General features: G+C 48.1%; 1 protein-coding gene across 1 annotated transcript in view; it reads left to right on the top strand.

Annotated features, from left to right (window-relative positions):
* The first annotated feature begins 539 nt into the window (after window positions 1-539).
* ech1 (enoyl CoA hydratase 1, peroxisomal) overlaps window positions 540-18,279 on the top strand; it is a 39,654-nt gene continuing 21,914 nt past the window's right edge. Inside the window, exons 1-4 of the mRNA XM_059950835.1 lie at window positions 540-624; window positions 7,122-7,296; window positions 9,368-9,456; window positions 13,701-13,825. Of these exons, the coding sequence (XP_059806818.1) occupies window positions 606-624; window positions 7,122-7,296; window positions 9,368-9,456; window positions 13,701-13,825 (408 nt within the window). The 5' untranslated portion in view covers window positions 540-605. The remainder of the gene's footprint in view (window positions 625-7,121; window positions 7,297-9,367; window positions 9,457-13,700; window positions 13,826-18,279) is intronic.

Raw genomic sequence — 18,279 nt, 5'->3', positions numbered from 1 at the left:
ATCATGTTTGCTGTTGTGTGCTGGGGCAGCAGGCTGAGGGTAGCGGACACCAACAGAATCAACAAACTCATTCGTAAGGCCAGTGATGTTGTGGGGGTGGAACTGGACTCTCTGACGGTGGTGTCTGAAAAGAGGATGCTGTCCAAGTTGCATGCCATCTTGGACAATGTCTCCCATCCACTCCATAATGTACTGGTTAGACACAGGAGTACATTCAGCCAGAGACTCATTCCACCGAGATGTAACACTGAGCATCATAGGAAGTCATTACTGCCTGTGGCCATCAAACTTTACAACTCCTCCCTCGGAGTGTCAAACACCCTGAGCCAATAGGCTGGTGGACTAATTTCCACGGTATAATGTACGTATTATTATTTAATAATTTATGGTTTTATATTGCTATATTTCTTGGTTGGTGCGGCTGTAACGAAGCCCAATTTCCCTCGGGATCAATAAAGTTATGCCTGTCTGTCTGGCGATGGGAGATGGGTCGGCGTAGCTGCAGTGACCAGCGGCCGTCACTAGGTGGCTCTGTGCCGCAGTCGCGTGTGTCGCCGCTGGGCGGCGCTGCGGCCGCAGTCGGTGTCGGGGCCGAGGCCGAGCTGATGGCCGCGGGAGTTGTCCGTGAGTGTCCGGGGGTCGGCGACAGGGACGGTGGGGTGGGGAAGGGGGAGGAGGCGGACTCTCCGGGACCTAATCCTGGCAGAGGAAGCACTTTGAACGCCCGGGCGGCCCCGCGCTGCTACCGGAAGCAGAGGGCAGAGGCACCGGGATTAAACCCCGTCTGGGGGACATTACCGACCCCCACTTGGGTAAATCCCCAGGTATAAACTTTATCCCTGGTTATAACCTGCATCTGGGGTAAATCCCGGGTTATAACCTGAGCTGGGGCAAATCCCCGGGTATAACCTGCATTTGGGGCAAATCCCCGGGTATAACCTGCAATTGGGGTAAATCCCGGGGTATAACCCGTAACTGGGGTAAACGGGTAGAACCTGATCTGGGGCAAATCCCGTGGTATAACCTGCATCTGGGGCAAATCCCCAGGTATAATTATAATCTGAGGTAAATCTCCAGGGATAATTTATATCTGCAGTTGTGGTGTAGTTGGGTATAAATGTTTCAATTGGGGATATGAATCTGGGTATTTCATACTGTAGTGGGGGAAATAGCCAGGAATAAACCTTTACAGCTGAGACAGATCCCCTGGTTTGAGCTTCAGTCAGACTCAGCTCCCTAATGTAAACAGGCGAAAATACCTGGGCAAATATTGGTGGTAAAGTCCTGGGTGCAAGTTAAATCAGCTGGGATTTTCAAACTGGGACTTTAATAAAAATCTGGTTAGGCCACATCTGGAAGATTACAAATGACATGACAGCCTGTGATGTTGTGCTGACCTTTTAAACCATTCCAATTAGATCTAACCCTTCCCTCCCACATAGACCACCATTTTTCTTTCACCCGTCTGCCTCTCAAAGAGTCTCCCTCAATGTGCCTCATATATCTGCCTGTAGCTCAACCCCTACCAGTGGGTTCCACACATCTACCATTCTCTGTGTTTAAAAAAAACCTACTTCTGACACCTATACTTTGCTCCAATCACTTTAAAATTATGTCCCCTTTGATTGGCCATTTTAACCCTGGGGAAAATACGCTGGTTGTCCACTCTATCAATGCTGTTTATCATCTTGTGCATCTCTATCAAATTACCTCTGTCCCTCCTTTACTCCAAAGAGAAAAGCCTTAGCTCCCTCAACCTTTCCTCATAAAACATGCTCTGTAATCCAGATGGCATTGTGGTAAATCTCCTCGTCACCCTCTCTAAGGCTTCCACGTCCTTCCTGTAATGAGGCGACCAGAACTGAGCACAATACTCCAAGCGTGATCTAACCAGAGTTTTATAGAACTGCAACATTACCTCTTGAACTCAATCCCCCAACTAATGAAGTCAAGTCATGTTTATTGTCTTTTAACTCCAGTATGTAGATATTGTATACAACATATTAGATTTACAAGGATGTTGCCTGGATTGGGGAGCATGCCTTAGGAGAATAGATTGAGTGAATAGGTCAGAGCAACAGAGGATGAGAGGTGACCTGATAGAGATGTGTAAGATGATGAGAGGCATTGATCGTGTGGATAACCAGAGGCTTTTTCCCAGGGCTGAAATGGCTAACACGAGGGGGCATAGTTTTAAGGTGCTTGGAAGTGGGTACAAGGGGGATATCAGAGGTAAGTTTTTCATACAGAGTGATGGGTGTGTGGAAGGTGGTAGAGGCAAGCACAGTAGGATCTTTTAAGCCTTTTTAAGGCTTTCCAAAGGCTGAGGAAAGTCCATCCCCCCCCCCCCCCATCCTCATCACATTCTACAGGGGTTGTATTGAGAGCATCCTGAGCAGTTGCACCACTGTCTGGTTCGGAAATTGCACCGTCCTGGATCGCAAGACCGGATAGTGAGGTCAGCTGAGAAGATCATCGGGGTCTCTCTTCCCACCATCACGGACATTTACACTACACGCTGCATCCGCAAAGCAAACAGCATTATGAAGGACCCCACGCACCCCTCATACAAACTCTTCTCCCTCCTGCCATCTGGGAAAAGGCTCCGAAGCATTCGGGCTCTCACGACCAGACTGTGTAACAGTTTCTTCCCCCAAGCTATCAGACTCCTCAATACCCAGAGCCTGGACTGACACCTTACTGCCCTATTGTCCTGGTTATTATTTATTGTAATGCCTGCACTGTTTTTGTGCACTTTATGCAGTCCTGTGTAGGTCTGTAGTCTAGTGAAGCTTTCTCTGTGTTGGTGTTTTTTTTACGTAGTTCAGTCTGGTTTTTTGTACTGTGTCATGTAACACCATGGTCCTAAAAAACGTTGTCTCATTTTTACTGTGTACTGTACCAGCAGTTATGGTCGAAATGACAATAAAAGTGACTTGTCTTGACTTAAGGGACTCTACATGGAGCTTAGAGAACCAGAGGACTATGGGGTAGGGTAATTCTAGAGTAGGTTACATGGTCAGCACAACATTGTGGGCCGAAGGGCCTGTAATGTGCTGTAGATTTTCTGTATTTCTCTGTAACGTATATAATCATATAATGTATTTAGAAATGAAAACTACATTTCTCCGAACCAGTGTGTAAAACACATTAGTACACACACCAGAGAGTAATCTATAAGAGTAAGAATAAAATCTACAGAACTACACCACGTGCCTTTTTAACCACACTATCAACTTGCGTGGCAGCTTTGAGGGATCGGCGGACGTGGATCCCAAGATCCCTCAAATTGCATTCAGTTTTGGTTGCCCCCATTATAGGAAGGCTGCAGAAGAGTTGGACCTTGATTAAGGGGTTTGTGGTGCACGGTGAGGTTGGAGACACTTGGGTTTTCCTCTCTGGAGCAGCAGAGGCTGGGAGGAGACCTGGTAGAAGTTTACAAGATTATGAAAGGCACAGGTAGACTCATAAGAAGTAGGAGCAGGAGTAGATCTCCCGTCCTGTCAAGCCTGTTTCACCATCCAACAAAGCCATGACTGGTCTGACCTCGGACTCAGTTCTACCTACCTGCCTTTTCAGAGTTTGCTGAGATTTGACGTGACATCTAAAACTTTGACAAACTTCCATAGATGTGTAGTGGAGGGTGTATTGACTGGCTGCATCACAGCCTGGTATGGAAACACCAGTGCCCTTGAACGGAAGTTCTTACAAAAAGTAGCCCGGTCCATCACAAGAAAAGCCCTCCCAGCCATTGAGCACATCCACATGAAACACTATCATGGGAAAGCAGCGTCCATCATCGGAGATCCCCAACACCCTACCTTCAGGTTAAGGTACCGGAGCCCCAGGACTCGCACCACCAGGTTCAAGGACAGTTGCTACCCCTCAACCATCAGCTCTTGAGCCAAAGGGATAACCGCACTCACTTGCCCCATCATTGAAATGTTCCTACAACTAATGATCTCACTTTAAGGTCTCTTTAATCTCATGCTCTCGTTATTTATTGCTATTTATTTATATTTGCATTTGCACAGTTTGTTGTCTTCTGCTCTCTGGTTGATCTTTCATTGATCCTGTTACAGTTACTATTCTATAGATTTGCTGAGTAATCCCGCAGGAAAATGAATCTCAGGGTTGCTTATGGTGAGATGTATGTACTTTGCTAATAAAATTTACTTTGAACCTTCCCCCGTAACTTGAATGTACTGCCCGAGATGGTCGTGGAGGTAGATCTATCCTGGGCCCGGCATATTGATGCAATTACAAAGAATTTCATTAGGAGTTTGAGGAAATTTGATTTGTCATCAAGGACACTCGCAAATTTCTACAGACGTACCTGGAGAGCATCCTAACTGGCTGCGTCACCGTCTGGTATGGGGGAGGGTGCGGTTAGCTAGAGCACAGGATCGAAATAAGCTGCAGAAAGTTGCAAACTCACTCAGCTCTATCACGGGCACTAGTCTCCCCAGCATCCAGGACATCTTCAAAAGGTGATGCCTCAAAAACGCGGCATCTATCATTAATGACCCAGGACGTGCCCTCTTCTCATTGCTACCATCAGGGAGGAGGTACAGAAGCCTGAAGACACACACTCAGTGATTCAGGGACAGCTTCTTCCCCTCTGCCATCTGATTCCTGAATGGACATTGAACCCTTGAGCACTACCTCAGAATATATATTTATTATTTCTGATTCTAATTTATGTTGTTGTTATATATTGCACTGTACTGCTGCTGCTGAGCAACAAATTTCACGACATATGCCAGTGGTATCGAACGTGATTCTGATTCGGAGGTGCTATCGTGTGAATACGATTCGAATCCAGCCGGCTCCTTGCACGCTTCCCATCCGTGCTGGGTTGAATGTTGAACTAGCAACTAGGCCTCGTAAAAAAAAACCCACAGACAAATGCTAAAGGACAGCAGGATTGCCGCTCGACGGGCCACAAAGTGTGGAGAGGACCTAAAAAGAATTCCAACTCTGCAATTCCCTGGATCCCCCGCCTGATATTTGAGTGACACAAAGTCCAAGGCCTGAGTGACACAACTTTGGGCAGAGATCCGTTCTGTAAACAGGCAGATGGGAGGAGAGAGTCCGTTAACCTGCAGAGTGCTGTCCCTGACGAGTTGTAATCTGATGGCAGAAGGGAAGAAGCTGTTCTTAAAATGCTGAGTGTGTGTCTCTTCCCCTCCGCCATCAGAGTACTGTACAGATGGGAGAAGAGGGCCCATTAACCCACACTGTGCTGTCCCTGACGAGTTAAAGAAACTGATCTTCTTCAGATTTGCCCGAGACGATACTGTAATATTTAGTGACCCCAGTCATTTTCAGAGAACTCAGTACAGGAGCAGGCCCTTCTGCCCATCATATCTGTGCTGACCGTGATGCCAAACAAAATAATCCCTTCTGCCTACCTCATGCCCGGCACACTCACATGCATTGCTAAAGAAAATCTCTGTCATGATAACCTGCTTCCATCTCAACTCCTGGTAGCCAGTTCCATGCACCTACCACTCTCTGAGTAACAAAGAGACTGCCTCACACGTCTCCTCCGATTTACCCCCACCCCCACCCCCTCCTCACCTTATATGCTTCTGCTCTGGTATTTGATGTTTTTACCTTGAGAAATACCTAAAATGCATCTCAAAGTCTCAAAGAATGTACAACCTTGAGATTTGTCTGCTTACAGGCAGCCTCCAAGCAAGAATCCCTAAAGGACCCACTTAAAAATATATATAAAGACTCACATTCGATGTGCAGAGAAAGGGGAAAAGGAAACACAAATTATCCAACAACATTCTGAATCAAAAAGAGTCCTTCGATCCAAACCTTCCCCAGTATTTGACATTTCTACTCAGAAATAGACTCTGTCTACACTATCCCTTCTCATCTTATCAGGTCTGACGCTCAGGAGAAAACAACCTAATGTTGTCCCACTTTTCCTAGTAGCTCATGTCCTCAAGTCCAGGCAGCATCCTGGTGAACCTCTCCTAATCCTCTACGTCCTGTAATGGGGGTGGCCAGAACTGTACACAATGCTTTGGTCGTTAATTGCCGTGTCGTATGACGTGGGCGGTCACCGTCGCTCCATGACCGTGTTTGTTTTTGGCAAATTTTTTCCACAGAAGCGGTTTGCCATTGTCTCTTCTGGGCAGTGTCTTTACAAGACTGGTGACCCCAGCCTTTATCCATACTCTTCAGAGATTGTCTGCCTGGTGTCAGTGGTCGCATAACCAGCACTTGTGATCTCATACGACCATCCACCACCTGCTCCCATGGGTTCACAGGACCCTGACTGGGGGCTAAGCAGGTGTTTCACCTTGCCCAAGAGTGACCCGCGGGCTAGCGGAGGGAAGGGGTGCCTTACACCTCCTTTGGTAGAGATGCGTCCCCACCCCCTACTCAGTACTCCAAGTGGGACAGGGAGAACTTCAGATTTGACTAGTTCCATGGGCAGTGAGCCTCGAGAAGGGAGCAGACTGTGATCTTCCTGACTGGCCGCAGAACGTCACTGATTCAGGTAGATTTCTCTCAACTCTGAATCCTGGCTCCTCAGCTCAATTCCCCGGAAGCATTTTCAGTCCTGACTCCCAACAGTTATTTGTTTATTTATCGGGATACAATGCCGAACAGGCTCTTTGGGTCCTTGGAGCTGTGCCGCCCAGCGGCCCCCGATTTAATCTAATCATGAGTCTTTGGACTGTGGGAGGAAACCCATGCAGTCACGGGTGAGAACGTACAAACTTGCTTATGGAGGGCATCGGAATTGAACTCTCGACCCAGACACCCCGAGCTGTGGTGGTGGGGCTCAGAGGGTCACCTGCTTCTCAATAAATAAATTCTGACAGCCTTCCCGCAGTGCTCCAGTTCCCTCCCACCATCCAAAGACGTACTGGTCGGATGGTTAGTGGCAAATTGTCACCTGGATATGTTAGGGTTAATTAAGGGTGGTCGCAGGCGCTGGGTGGAGCAGCTTGAAGGACCAGCAAGGTCAATTTCACGATGGAATGCTAAATAGTTAAAAATAAATAATGTCAGACAGTGGGGAGTCGGTGGCCTTAAATTCCAGTGCGTTAACATTTGTCCCATTCTGCTTTCTCTCTCTCCTTTATAATCTGCAGGCAGACTGTCGGGGACTCTGCAAGGGTGGGCGCGGAGCATGTCGGCGGAGGCTCGGAATGCAGTGCCCTCGTACAAGTTTGAGAGCCTGCGTGTGACGGGGGTGAGGGACAGCGTGCTGCACGTGGAACTGAACCGGCCTGAGAAGAGAAACGCGATGAACGGAACCCTTTGGAGGTTGCCTTCCATCTACTGCTCTGTGTTTGAGGAATCGGGTCTGGGCACCTGCTGCCTAAAGTGATGTCAGTGTAATCCATAAGACGCGGGAGCAGGTTTAGGCCATTCAGCCCATCAGATCTGCCCTGTCATTCAAACATCACTGATTTCCTTCTCCCTGTAACCCTTAAACTGCCTTATCAATCAAAAAAAAATCTCTCGAACCTTGTCTTAAATACTCCCAGTGACTTCCTCCATTATTCTGTGTGGCAACAAATTCCGTAGATTCATCACTGTCTGGCTGAAGAAAATTCTTCATAATTTGGTCCTGCTCGAATTGAATTGACTTGACTTGATTTGAATTGACTTGACCTGAATTGAATTTACCTGAATTGACTTGAATTGATTTGAATTGACTTGACTTGATTACTTACATCCTTCATATACATGAGGAGTAAAAATCTTTACATCACATCTCCGTCTAAATGTGCAAAGTGACTTAAGTGTAGCACTGAACCCCTTACTGTTTATAGAACCTCGGTGTAGTGCCAGCCACTCACTGCTACGGGTCTTTGATGTAGACCAGATTATTGTTTAAAGGGATCTCTGCAACAATGGCCTTTCATTGCCATCGGCAGCTTGCCGAGTGTTGATTATCTCCCGGTTGATTGTGCTCTCATTGTAACACTAGTGGCACACTTCTTAACGGGACCTCGTGCGCTACCTGCGCAAAGGGCACTCCTTGAATCGCTGGTTGAAAGCACCTCCCTCAGCCAGCAGGGACTACCTCTTCTCAGTGTTCTTTTATCGGTTGGCATACAGCTTGGAACAGGCCCTTCTGGCCCTTTGAACTGTGCTACCCAGCAGTTCCCCCAATTTAATGCTAGCCCAATTCACCTACCAAGTGAAACCGGAGCACCTGGAGGAAACCCAGGTAGTCATGGGGGAGAATGCACAAACCCTTACAAGCAGCAGCAGGAATCGAACCCAGGTCACCTGTACTATCAAGTGTTATGCTACCCCCCGCCAGTCTAATCATGGGACAATTTACAACAGCCAGTTAACTTGCTAACCGATAGGTACGTCTTTGGACCTTCTCTCCCCTTCCCCTCCTCCCCACTCTCTCCCTCTCTTTCACACACACTTATTCTCTCTCTCTCTCTCTCTCTCTCACTCTATCTCCCTCACAATCTCTCTCACTCAATCTCACTCACTCTCTCTCACTCAATCTCACTTACTCTCACTCAATCTCACTTACTCTCACTCAATCTCTCTCTCTCTCTCACTCAATCTCACTCACTCTCTTACTCTATCTCTCTCTCACACTCACTCTCTCACTCAATCTCACTCACTCTCTCTCTTACTCTATCTCTCTCACTCACTCACTCACTCAATCTCACTTACTCTCACTCTCTATCTCTCACTCAATCTCTCACTCAATCTCATTCACTCTCTTACTCTATCTCTCTCTCACTCACTCTCTCACTCAATCTCACTCACTCTCTCTCTTACTCTATCTCACTCACTCTGTCTCACTCAATTTCACTTACTCTCACTCTCTATCTCTCACTCAATCTCTCTCACTCACTCTCACTCAATCTCACTCACTCTCTTACTCTATCTCTCTCTCACTCACTCTCTCACTCACTCACTCTCTCACTCAATCTCACTCACTCTCTTACTCTATCTCTCTCTCACTCACTCACCCTCTCACTCACTCTCTCTCTCACTCACTCTCACTCACTCACTCTCTTACTCTACCTCTCTCTCTCACTCACTCTCTGTCTTTCACTCTCTCTTATACACACGAGGGAGAGAGAGGTACCACTCCTGCCACGTCGAGAGTGGAGACTGACGGTTCGCTCTCCCGGTGCTACAGTCTGCAGCGTCGCTTTTTATTTCAACCTTCTCCGACTTGAGAACTGGTGGCACTGTCGTCATTTTAAATTAGAGTAGGTTATAAAGGTCGGCACAACATTGTGGGCTGTGGGACCTGTACCATGCTGTAGTGTTCCATGGCTGAAATCACTCAAGGTCTTTTCCATCAGTCATTGGAAGTGAAAGCCCTAACAACGCTGTCTTGATCCAACAGAGAGATGGTGGAATGCTTCACTCAAGTATCCCAGGACAGGGATTGCAGAGTCGTCGTGATATCAGGAGCTGGTCCAATATTCACCGCAGGTAAGCGTGACCTTAGTCACTGTACGAGATATGGTGCAGGCTGTGTGAAAGTTCATGTTTATGTTGACCATGGTATGTCCAGATTGATGGGCTGAGTGACTTTAATTGTGACTAAATACATAATTCAGGCCGGCTGGTGGCGTAGTGGCGTCAGCGCCAGACTTCGGAGCGAAGGCTCCCGAGTTCGAATCCGGCCGGCTCCAAGAAAACTGCAGAGGGACGGGCTCCGCCAGGTTTCAGATGCCCAAGACATGCCATACGGTGAGCAATCGCCAAAAAAGCTTGTCATGATGGCGCCCCGGCGACTCCACCAGGAGTTAAGGGTGCACGCACACACATAATTCAGGCTCCATTACTTACTGCCTGTTAAACCGCTGGCATTTAGTGCAGCAATGAAGGTCCTCCATCTCTGTCCATCTGCCTGTCCTTGACCATCTTCTCTATTGTGCCCCAGGCGTGGTTCAGGGTCCTCATTTCTGCCTCTATGCCACTGCGCCAAGTTGTCTTTGGTGGGCTGCGTTTCCTCCGCCCTTCAGGGGTCCAATGCCGTGCTTGATGATGGAGTTGGCCTCTCGTCTCATCATGTGCTTGGTCTTGGCGGTGTTCAGGGCTTCTTTCATCTTGCCAGTGGGTTCCTCTCGGTTTTCACTGTTAGTCACGCGAGTCCCGGGTGGACACTCAGGAATACTGTCACACTCAGATGTAGCAGGATTCTTCATTGCTGTTTCCATAACAATTTTGTTTTTGACCAGTCGGGGATGTTGACCCTGAGCTGAACCCCCAAACCTGGAGGACTGGTGGACCACTCTTAATCTGGCCTTTACCCTTTGACCTGTTTGGCATGGGTGACCCTACCAAGAGCTAATGTATAAAGCCCTGACTCCAACCACCGTAGCTCTCTGGGTCATTGAGGCACGGGAGTCTCCAAACCCTACGACCTCTTGGAGGTCAGGCTTCATTGTCGCCCTACTGCAAAATAGGGTTTAATTCCTTGATGTGGATGTTCTGTACACTGGGTAACAAAGTGTGTCACCCACTTTGAGTCATGGGGCTCTACAGCGCAGAAACAGGCCCTTCAACCCATCTAGTCCGTGCCAAGCTATCATTCTGCCTAGTCCCAATAACCCACACCTGGACCATAGCCCTTCATACCCCTCCCATTCATGCATTTATCCAATCTTCTCTTAAATGTTGCAGTCAGAACCCCATCCAGCATCCCCGCTGGCAGCTCGCTCCACACTCACACCTCCCTCTTGAATGAAGAAATCCCCCCCTCAGGTCCCATTTTTTTCTCGGCTTGTACGTTCTCCCCGTGGACTGCCTGGGTTTCCTCCGGGTGCTCCGGTTTCCTCCCACAATCCAAAGGCGTACCGGCTGGTAGGTTAATTGGACATTGCGAACTATCCTGAGATTAGGCTAGGATTAAGTCGGGGGATTGCTGAGCAGCAGGGCTCAAAGGGCCAGTAGAGCTCGTCCCATTTTGTATCTCAAATAGTAAATAGATAGATGTTTCACCTTTTACTCTTGACCTATGCTCTCTCGTTCTGGTCTCACAAAACCCTAGTGGATTGGCCTTAACTATCCCCGTCATAATTTTGTATATCTCTAAAAAATCAAGGCAGAGGTAGATAGGTTCTTGATTAGCCAAGGGTACGGGGAGAAGTCAGGGGAGTGGGGATGACTGGAAGAATTGGATCAGCCTGTGACTGAATGGCGGAGCAGACTCGATGGGCCGAACAGCCTACTTTTGCTCCTATCTCTTATGGTCTCTGCCCGTTTCAACCTTTCCCTATACCTCGGTTGTATGTGAGGTTTGTCTCAGAGGAACTGTGAGGGCATCAAATTCTCATTTGTGGGCCTAGAATCCAGAACTTCCTGCAAGTTCATGGTTATGCATGGAGCAGCTAAAGCTCTGTGTCACAGCTCCAGAACCACCCCCGGTTCGATCCTGACCTGGGCTGTTGTCCGTACGGAGTGGGCAAGTTCCTCCCGTGACCATATGGGTTTCTATTGGGAGCTCCCGCTTCCTGATGACCTGGTGTAGGAGGATCATGGTGGATTAAATGAGCATTTGAAAGAGAGTAGGTTATAGAGAAACACAAGAGCATCACGCACAAAACACTGGAGGAACTCAGTAGGTCATGAGGGAAATGAAGAGCTAACATGAAGAGACCCTACATCAGGACTGGAAAGGAAGGAGGCAGACTGCAGAATAAGTAGGGGGAGAGGCACAACTGGCAGATGCGGCAAAGACAGAGGAACTGGGAAATAGCATTTTTAGAAGTGACAGGATGGGAAGAGGGATGTAGGGTTGAGGTGACTGTGGGAGTCACTGGGTTCACAAAAGACGTCAGTAGGTAATCTGTCTGCAGAGATGGAGGCAGGGAAATCGAGAGAGGGGAGAGAGGTGTCAGAGGTGAACCAAATAAGTTTGAGGGCGGGGTGGAAGTTGGAGGCAATGATGTTGAAATTGGCGAGCCCTGCATGGGTGCGGGAAGCAGCGCCAATGCAGTCATCAAAATAGCGGATAAAGAGTAGCGGAGCATTACCAGTGTGGGGTTGGAACATGGACTCTTCTATGTATGTAGCTGATGAAAAGGCAGGCAGAGCTGGAGCCTTTGCGGGTGCCCGTGGTTTGGAGAGAGAGGGACGAAGGAAGTGTGAGTGAGAACCAGTTCTGCCATACAGAGGTGGGTGGTAATGGAGGGCATCGAGATGGGTCTAGTTGTCAGGAAAGAAGTGGAGAGCTTCAAGGCCTTCCCGATGGGGGATGGAAGCATAAAGGGATTGGATGTCCGTGGTGGAAAGTGATGGAGATCTTGTGAAGCGTCATGGATGTCGGTGGGAAGGAACTGAGCCAAAGGGAGCAACATGGAGTTGAGAAAAGCGGACATGAATTCATTGGGGCAGGAGCCGGTAGAAACAATGGGCCTAACTGTGGCGGTCATATCTGTGGATCCTGAGTAGGAGGTACAAATGTTTACAAGGAAATGTGGGGGGAAAGTGATTGCTTTAAGATAGATTTGGTGGCTTGAATTTTGAGTACGCAGTTTCCAAATAATAGTTGGGTGAATTGGTTGTTCGAAAATGTTTTTCTTTCATGTATTGATTGCCCTTCTCTTTGGAGAGGTTTTTGGAACCTATTAAAGGGAATCTCTTGTTTATGAATTAAAACACTGTTAAAACTCCACTGGGGAACAAAGGTATGGGGTTTAATCAGGAGTGCAGGCGATGAATTCCTTATAGTGTTCGAAAGGCCACTTTTAAAACAGAACATTCAAACCTCATGTTTCACAATCCCAGGCTTTGTAGCGTCTAAAAATCGCAGTTTGCACAAGCCAGCTCTCAGTGCCATGTGATCAAAGTCCAAATGATCTACACGATGGGGTCAAACGTTGGCTTGGGGGGGGGGGAAGTGAGGGGAAGGCCCCACTTCTCCATCAGTCAGTGGGTTCACTCACTAGAGCAGGTGGATCTTTCTGTTAGTGGAGGCACAGGAGACAGCAGACACTGCAATCTGGAGCATCAACCCTTCTGCTGTAGGAACCCAGCAGGTCGAGCAGTGTCTTTGTGGTGGGGAGGGGGTAAAGGAGTAGATGCAGGACCGGAGGCACCGTTTTTTTTTCCTGAAACTTTTGCAATTCTTCAAACTCCTCCCCCAAGGTTTGCTTCTTTGCTTTCTGTTAATGTTCCACTTGCGAAATGTCAATAGTCATTAGTTGGCACCAGAGTCAGTGAGCCAAAAGGCCGGCCTATTTTATTTACTTATTCTCTCTTTAGAGATCCAGCCCTTCGAGCTGAACCCCCGACAGCCCAGATTTAACCCTAACCGAATCACAGGACCATTTACAATGACCAACTAACCTATCTTTGGACTGTGGGAGGAAACCGGAGCTCCCGGGGAAAACTCACGCATTCCAATGGGAGCTTGTACGAAGACTCCTGAGAGAGGACGCTGGGATTGAACTCAGAACTCTAATAGTGTCGCATTAGCTGGTACTGTACTGGTTCTGTACTGAACAACCCTAGGAAGAAATTAACACAGATAAGGTCACAGAAAACTACAGCGCAGAACTAGGCCATTCAGCCCATCCAGTCTGTGCCGACCCATTTAAATTGCCTGGTCCCATCAGACTGTACCCCTCCCCTCCCCTCATGTCCCCATAGAAACACCTGGAAGGCTAAAGTCGAAATTGCATCCGCCACTGGTGCTTGGAGTCAGTAATTGTGTGAACTGTTCGCAGGGATTGACCTGATGGACATGGCCGGAGACATATTGCAGTCGGAGGAAACGGACACCGCCCGGAAGGCGTGGCACTTGCGGAACAAGATCCTCCAATTTCAGGAGAGCTTCAGTGCGATTGAAAAGGTAAAGCCTTCGATCGCCGTTAGCAGGGAATCCACAGTGAGCGTTAGGAGAGTGAGCTTGTAATGTCGATGATTCAGGCAACTAGAGGTGCCTTTGGAAAGCAGCACAAACCACAGCAGCAAGAGCTCTACACCAGAGTGTGTCACTCATCGTCCTCACACACATGTGCACACTATACACAGGCATGTGTTTCTTTGTCTATTTATTTGTCAAGAAAATAACCTCTTCCTCAATGTTGTAAAAACAAAGGAGCTGGTTGTGGACTACAGGAGGAATGGAGACAGGCTAACCCCTATTGATGTCAGTGGATCCGGGGCTGAGGGGGTGAACAGCTTTAAGTTCCTCAGCGTAAACATCACTGAGGATCTCATATGGTCTGTACGTACTGGCTGTGTGGTGAAAAAGGCACAACAGCACCTCTTACACCTCAGACAGTTGTAGAAGTTTGGTATCGGCCCCCAAATCCAAAGGGGCACAATTGAGAGCATCCTGACTGGCTGCATCACTGCCTGGTATGGGAACTGTACCTCCCTCAATCACAGGACTCTGCAGAGAGTGGTGTGGACAGCCCAGCGCATCTGTAGATGTGAACTTCCCACTATTCAGGATGTTTACAGAGACGGGTGTGGAAAAAGGTCCCAAAAGGGCCTGAGTCACCCCAACCACGAACTGTTCCAGCTGCTACCATCCGGGAAGCGGTACCGCAGCATAAAAACCAGGACCGACAGGCTTCTTCCACCAGGCCATCAGACTGATTAATTCACGCTGACACTATTGTATTTCAATGCTATATTGACTGTCTTGTTGAACACACTATTACAAATGACAATACATTGCACATTTAGACGGAGACGTAATGCAAAGATTTTTACTCCTCACATACGTGTAAGTAATAAAGTCAATTCAATTATTTCGAGACACAGCACGGTAACAAACCTTTCTGGCTTAGTGAGCCCCTGCTGCCCGTCCGCTCCAAAGAGATCACTTTACTTATCAACCAGTACATCTTTAGAACGTAGGGGGAAATTACCGAAGGGCTGCGATTTATGGATTGGACTATGGACTGTACTGTTAGTTCAAGTTGGTCTCTTTCAGTTTCTTTACATTCTGCGTTTTTCGCCTGTTCTCTCCTGTTGCCGTTTGGCGCGATCTGTTCTTATTTTCTTTTCATGAGGAAGTGGGTTGGGTGTTTGGGGTTTTCAGATTCAGTTTATTGTCGTTTAGAAACCACAACTGCAATGCAGTTAAAAAATGAGACAACGTTCCTCCAGAATGACATCACAAAAGCACATGACAAAACTGACTACACCAGAAAATCCACGTAACGTTTGGCAATCCCCAATCCAGAGTCCGGAGAGGCTGCTGCGTATTAATATCGCGCTACCGTCTAGCGCGTTCCCTGGAAAGGAGCTCCAAATCCACCAGACAAACAAGACCAAAAACTAAATCTACAAGACCTGCACAAAACCACATAGTTACAACAGTGCAAACAATAGCATAATTGCTAAAAAATGGACCATGGGCACAGTAAAAATAGTCCAAAGATGTTAAAGGACTATAAGTTCAAAAGAAATCACCACACAGTTTCCACAAGTCCCCAGGGTCCCGACAGACTCGCCATCCCACGCCGGTGGCAGAAGGGAATACCCCCATTACGGACTTCCACGGCGCCGCCTGACTCAGCCTCGCAGACGCAGCACACAATGAAAGCTCTGTCGAACCCAGCCTCGCAGACGCAGCACACACCGAAAGTGACCTGACCGCAGCGGACTCCGAGTCCATCGACCATCCCCTCCGGCACAGCTTCTCCGAGCACCATCCTCTGCCGAGCGAATTAAGACGGCCCCGCCACCGGCCATCGGCAACGTGACCCCGAGGACTGGGGGCCTGTTCTTCCCAGCAGAGTCCCGGACCTCACAGCAGCAGCGGCAACAAAGAAGGTCTTCCTGGAGATTTCCAGATGTTCCTCCGTGCTCCCACGTCCGCTTTCAATCGATTATGATTGCGCACGGCACCCCCCGCCACAAATAACAGATAATCAGCTCCGGAGTGGCCGCTGCAAGCTGTGTCGCGCCGCCATCTTGGAAAAAGATTGGGTTTGATGTTTTTGTTGCTGTTTGGTGCAATCCGCTAGGTTTTTTTGTGCGGTGGGGTGTTGGGGGTTTTGTTATTTTTTCTTGTGGGGGGGGCCGTTTGCAAGATGAGTTTTTGACTTTCTTCTTTGAGCGACTTCCCTAGTTTTCACTGTTTCATGGCTAGCTGGAGAAGACGAATCTCAGAGTTGTACACGACGGGAGCTCAAATACTGTTATGCTACGGTTATGCTAACCACTATGCCACTGTCCAGCAAAGTCATATTTCTCTCAGCATCTCTGCAAACCCTCCTCCTAACCCTCCGCGTTACCTTTGCTAGCACAGAGGGACAGCGAGTTACTTACTATTAATCAGAATCAGAATAGAAATCGGATGGCAGAGGGGAAGAAGCTGTTCCTGAATTGTGGCGTGCGCGTCTTCGGGCTTCTGTTCCTCCTACTGATGGTAGCAATGAGAACAACCTGGGTGGTGGGGGCCCTTAATGATGGACACCGCCCTCCTGAGGCACCGCTCCTTGAAGGTGTCCTGGATATTATGGTGCCTAGTGGCCGTGATGGAGCTGACTGATTTTACAACTCTCTGCAACTTACTTGCAGTAGCCCCCCCCACCCCACCCCCCCATACCAGACGGTGATGCAGCCAGTCAGAATGCTCTCTACAGTACGTCTGTAGAAGGCTTCCCGTGCTTTAGATGACATACCAAATCTTCTCGAACTCCGAATGAAATATAGCCGCTGTCTTGCCTTCTTTATATCTGTATCAATATGTTGCGACCGGGTCTGGTCCTCAAGAGATCTTGACACCCAGGAACTTGAAGCTGCTCACTCTCCCCACTTCTGATCCCTCTGTGAGGGCTGGTTTGTAGTCCCTCATTCTACCCTTTCTGAAGTCCACATTCAGCTCTTTGGTCTTACAAGCATTGAATGCAAGGTGGTTGCTACGACACCACTCAACTAGCTGGTATATCTTGCTCCTGTACGGGTTCCCATCACCATCTGAGATTCTGCCAACAATGGCAACAGCAGCAAATTTATAGATGGCATTTGAGCCACACAGTCATGGTGTAGAGAGAGTAGAGCATTGAACCCATGAACACTACCTCAGTACTTTCGTGCACTACTTAATTAATTTAAGTGTGCGTGTGTGCATGTGTGTGTGTGTGTGTGTGTGTGTGTGAGTGAGTGTGTGTTTGTGTGTGTGTGTGTGTGTGTGTGTGTGTGTGTGTGTGTGTTGGTGCGTGGCCTAGTGGATAAGGCGTCGGTCTAGCGATCTGAAGATCACTGGTTCGAGCCTCAGCTGAGGCAGCGTGTTGTGTCCTTGAGCAAGGCACTTAGCAACACATTGCTCTGCGACGTCACCGGTGCCAAGCTGCTTGGGTCCTAATGCCCTTCCCTTGGGCAACATCGGTGGCGTGGAGAGGGGAAGGCCTGCAGCTTGGGCAACTGTTGGTTTCCCATACAACCCTGTCCAGGCCTGTGCCCTGGAAACCTTCAAAGGTGCAAATCCGTGGTCTCACGAGACTAACGGATGCCTATATATATAAAGTTATATTTAAAAAGTGCAGAACTCACACACAAACACACACGCACGTACATACTTACTGTAATTTACTGTTTTGTTATTATGTATTGTACTGTAGCTGCAAAACCAATACATTTCACAACATACGCTGGTGTTAATAAACCTAATTCTGATTCTGGTCTGTTACAAATCTCCCAGCGTAAAATGTCCAACCTCTTGGAGCGCTGTGTTGCCTCACTGGAATGATATTTGTAATAATGTTATTCACTTTGTTTTCCTGCTTAACGACTGAGATGATCATAGGGGTCTCCCTACCATCCATCGCGGACATTTCTCAGGAGTGTTGTGTACGCAGGACCCTTAGTATATCCAGGATCCCACCCGTCCATCCAGCATCTTCTTTGACTTTCTACTGTCAGGCAGGAGACTCCAATGCATGAAGACAAGAACGGTCAGGGTGGGAAACAGTTTCTTCCCTCAGACCGTGAGGCTTCTGAACTCCCTGCCACATTGCATTCGAAGTGCCACAGGTTAATCTGTTCTGTACTCGACTATATTCAATTTATGCACTTCAGTTTGTTTATTTCTGCGATTAATATGTAGATTTCATCCGTACTTTCTTAAATTATTGTGTGTTATGAGTACTAATGTGCTTTACACCCTGGTCCAGAGAAAAGCTGTCTTGCTTGACGGCATACATGTATATAGTTAAATGACAATAAGCTTGACTTTTTTTTTGCTCTGGCCGCTGTTCCCAAGCTCGTACTTTGCACAGGTCAGCGTAGGAGATCCTACTTGGATCCCTCCTCAAAGTGCAGGAGAATTCCTGCACGTCTGCC

Source organism: Hypanus sabinus, chromosome 26 (genome assembly GCF_030144855.1).
Source record: "Hypanus sabinus isolate sHypSab1 chromosome 26, sHypSab1.hap1, whole genome shotgun sequence".
NCBI lineage: Eukaryota > Metazoa > Chordata > Chondrichthyes > Myliobatiformes > Dasyatidae > Hypanus > Hypanus sabinus.
Note: the sequence above shows the minus strand (reverse complement) of the source record. Positions and strands in the feature narration are given on the sequence as shown.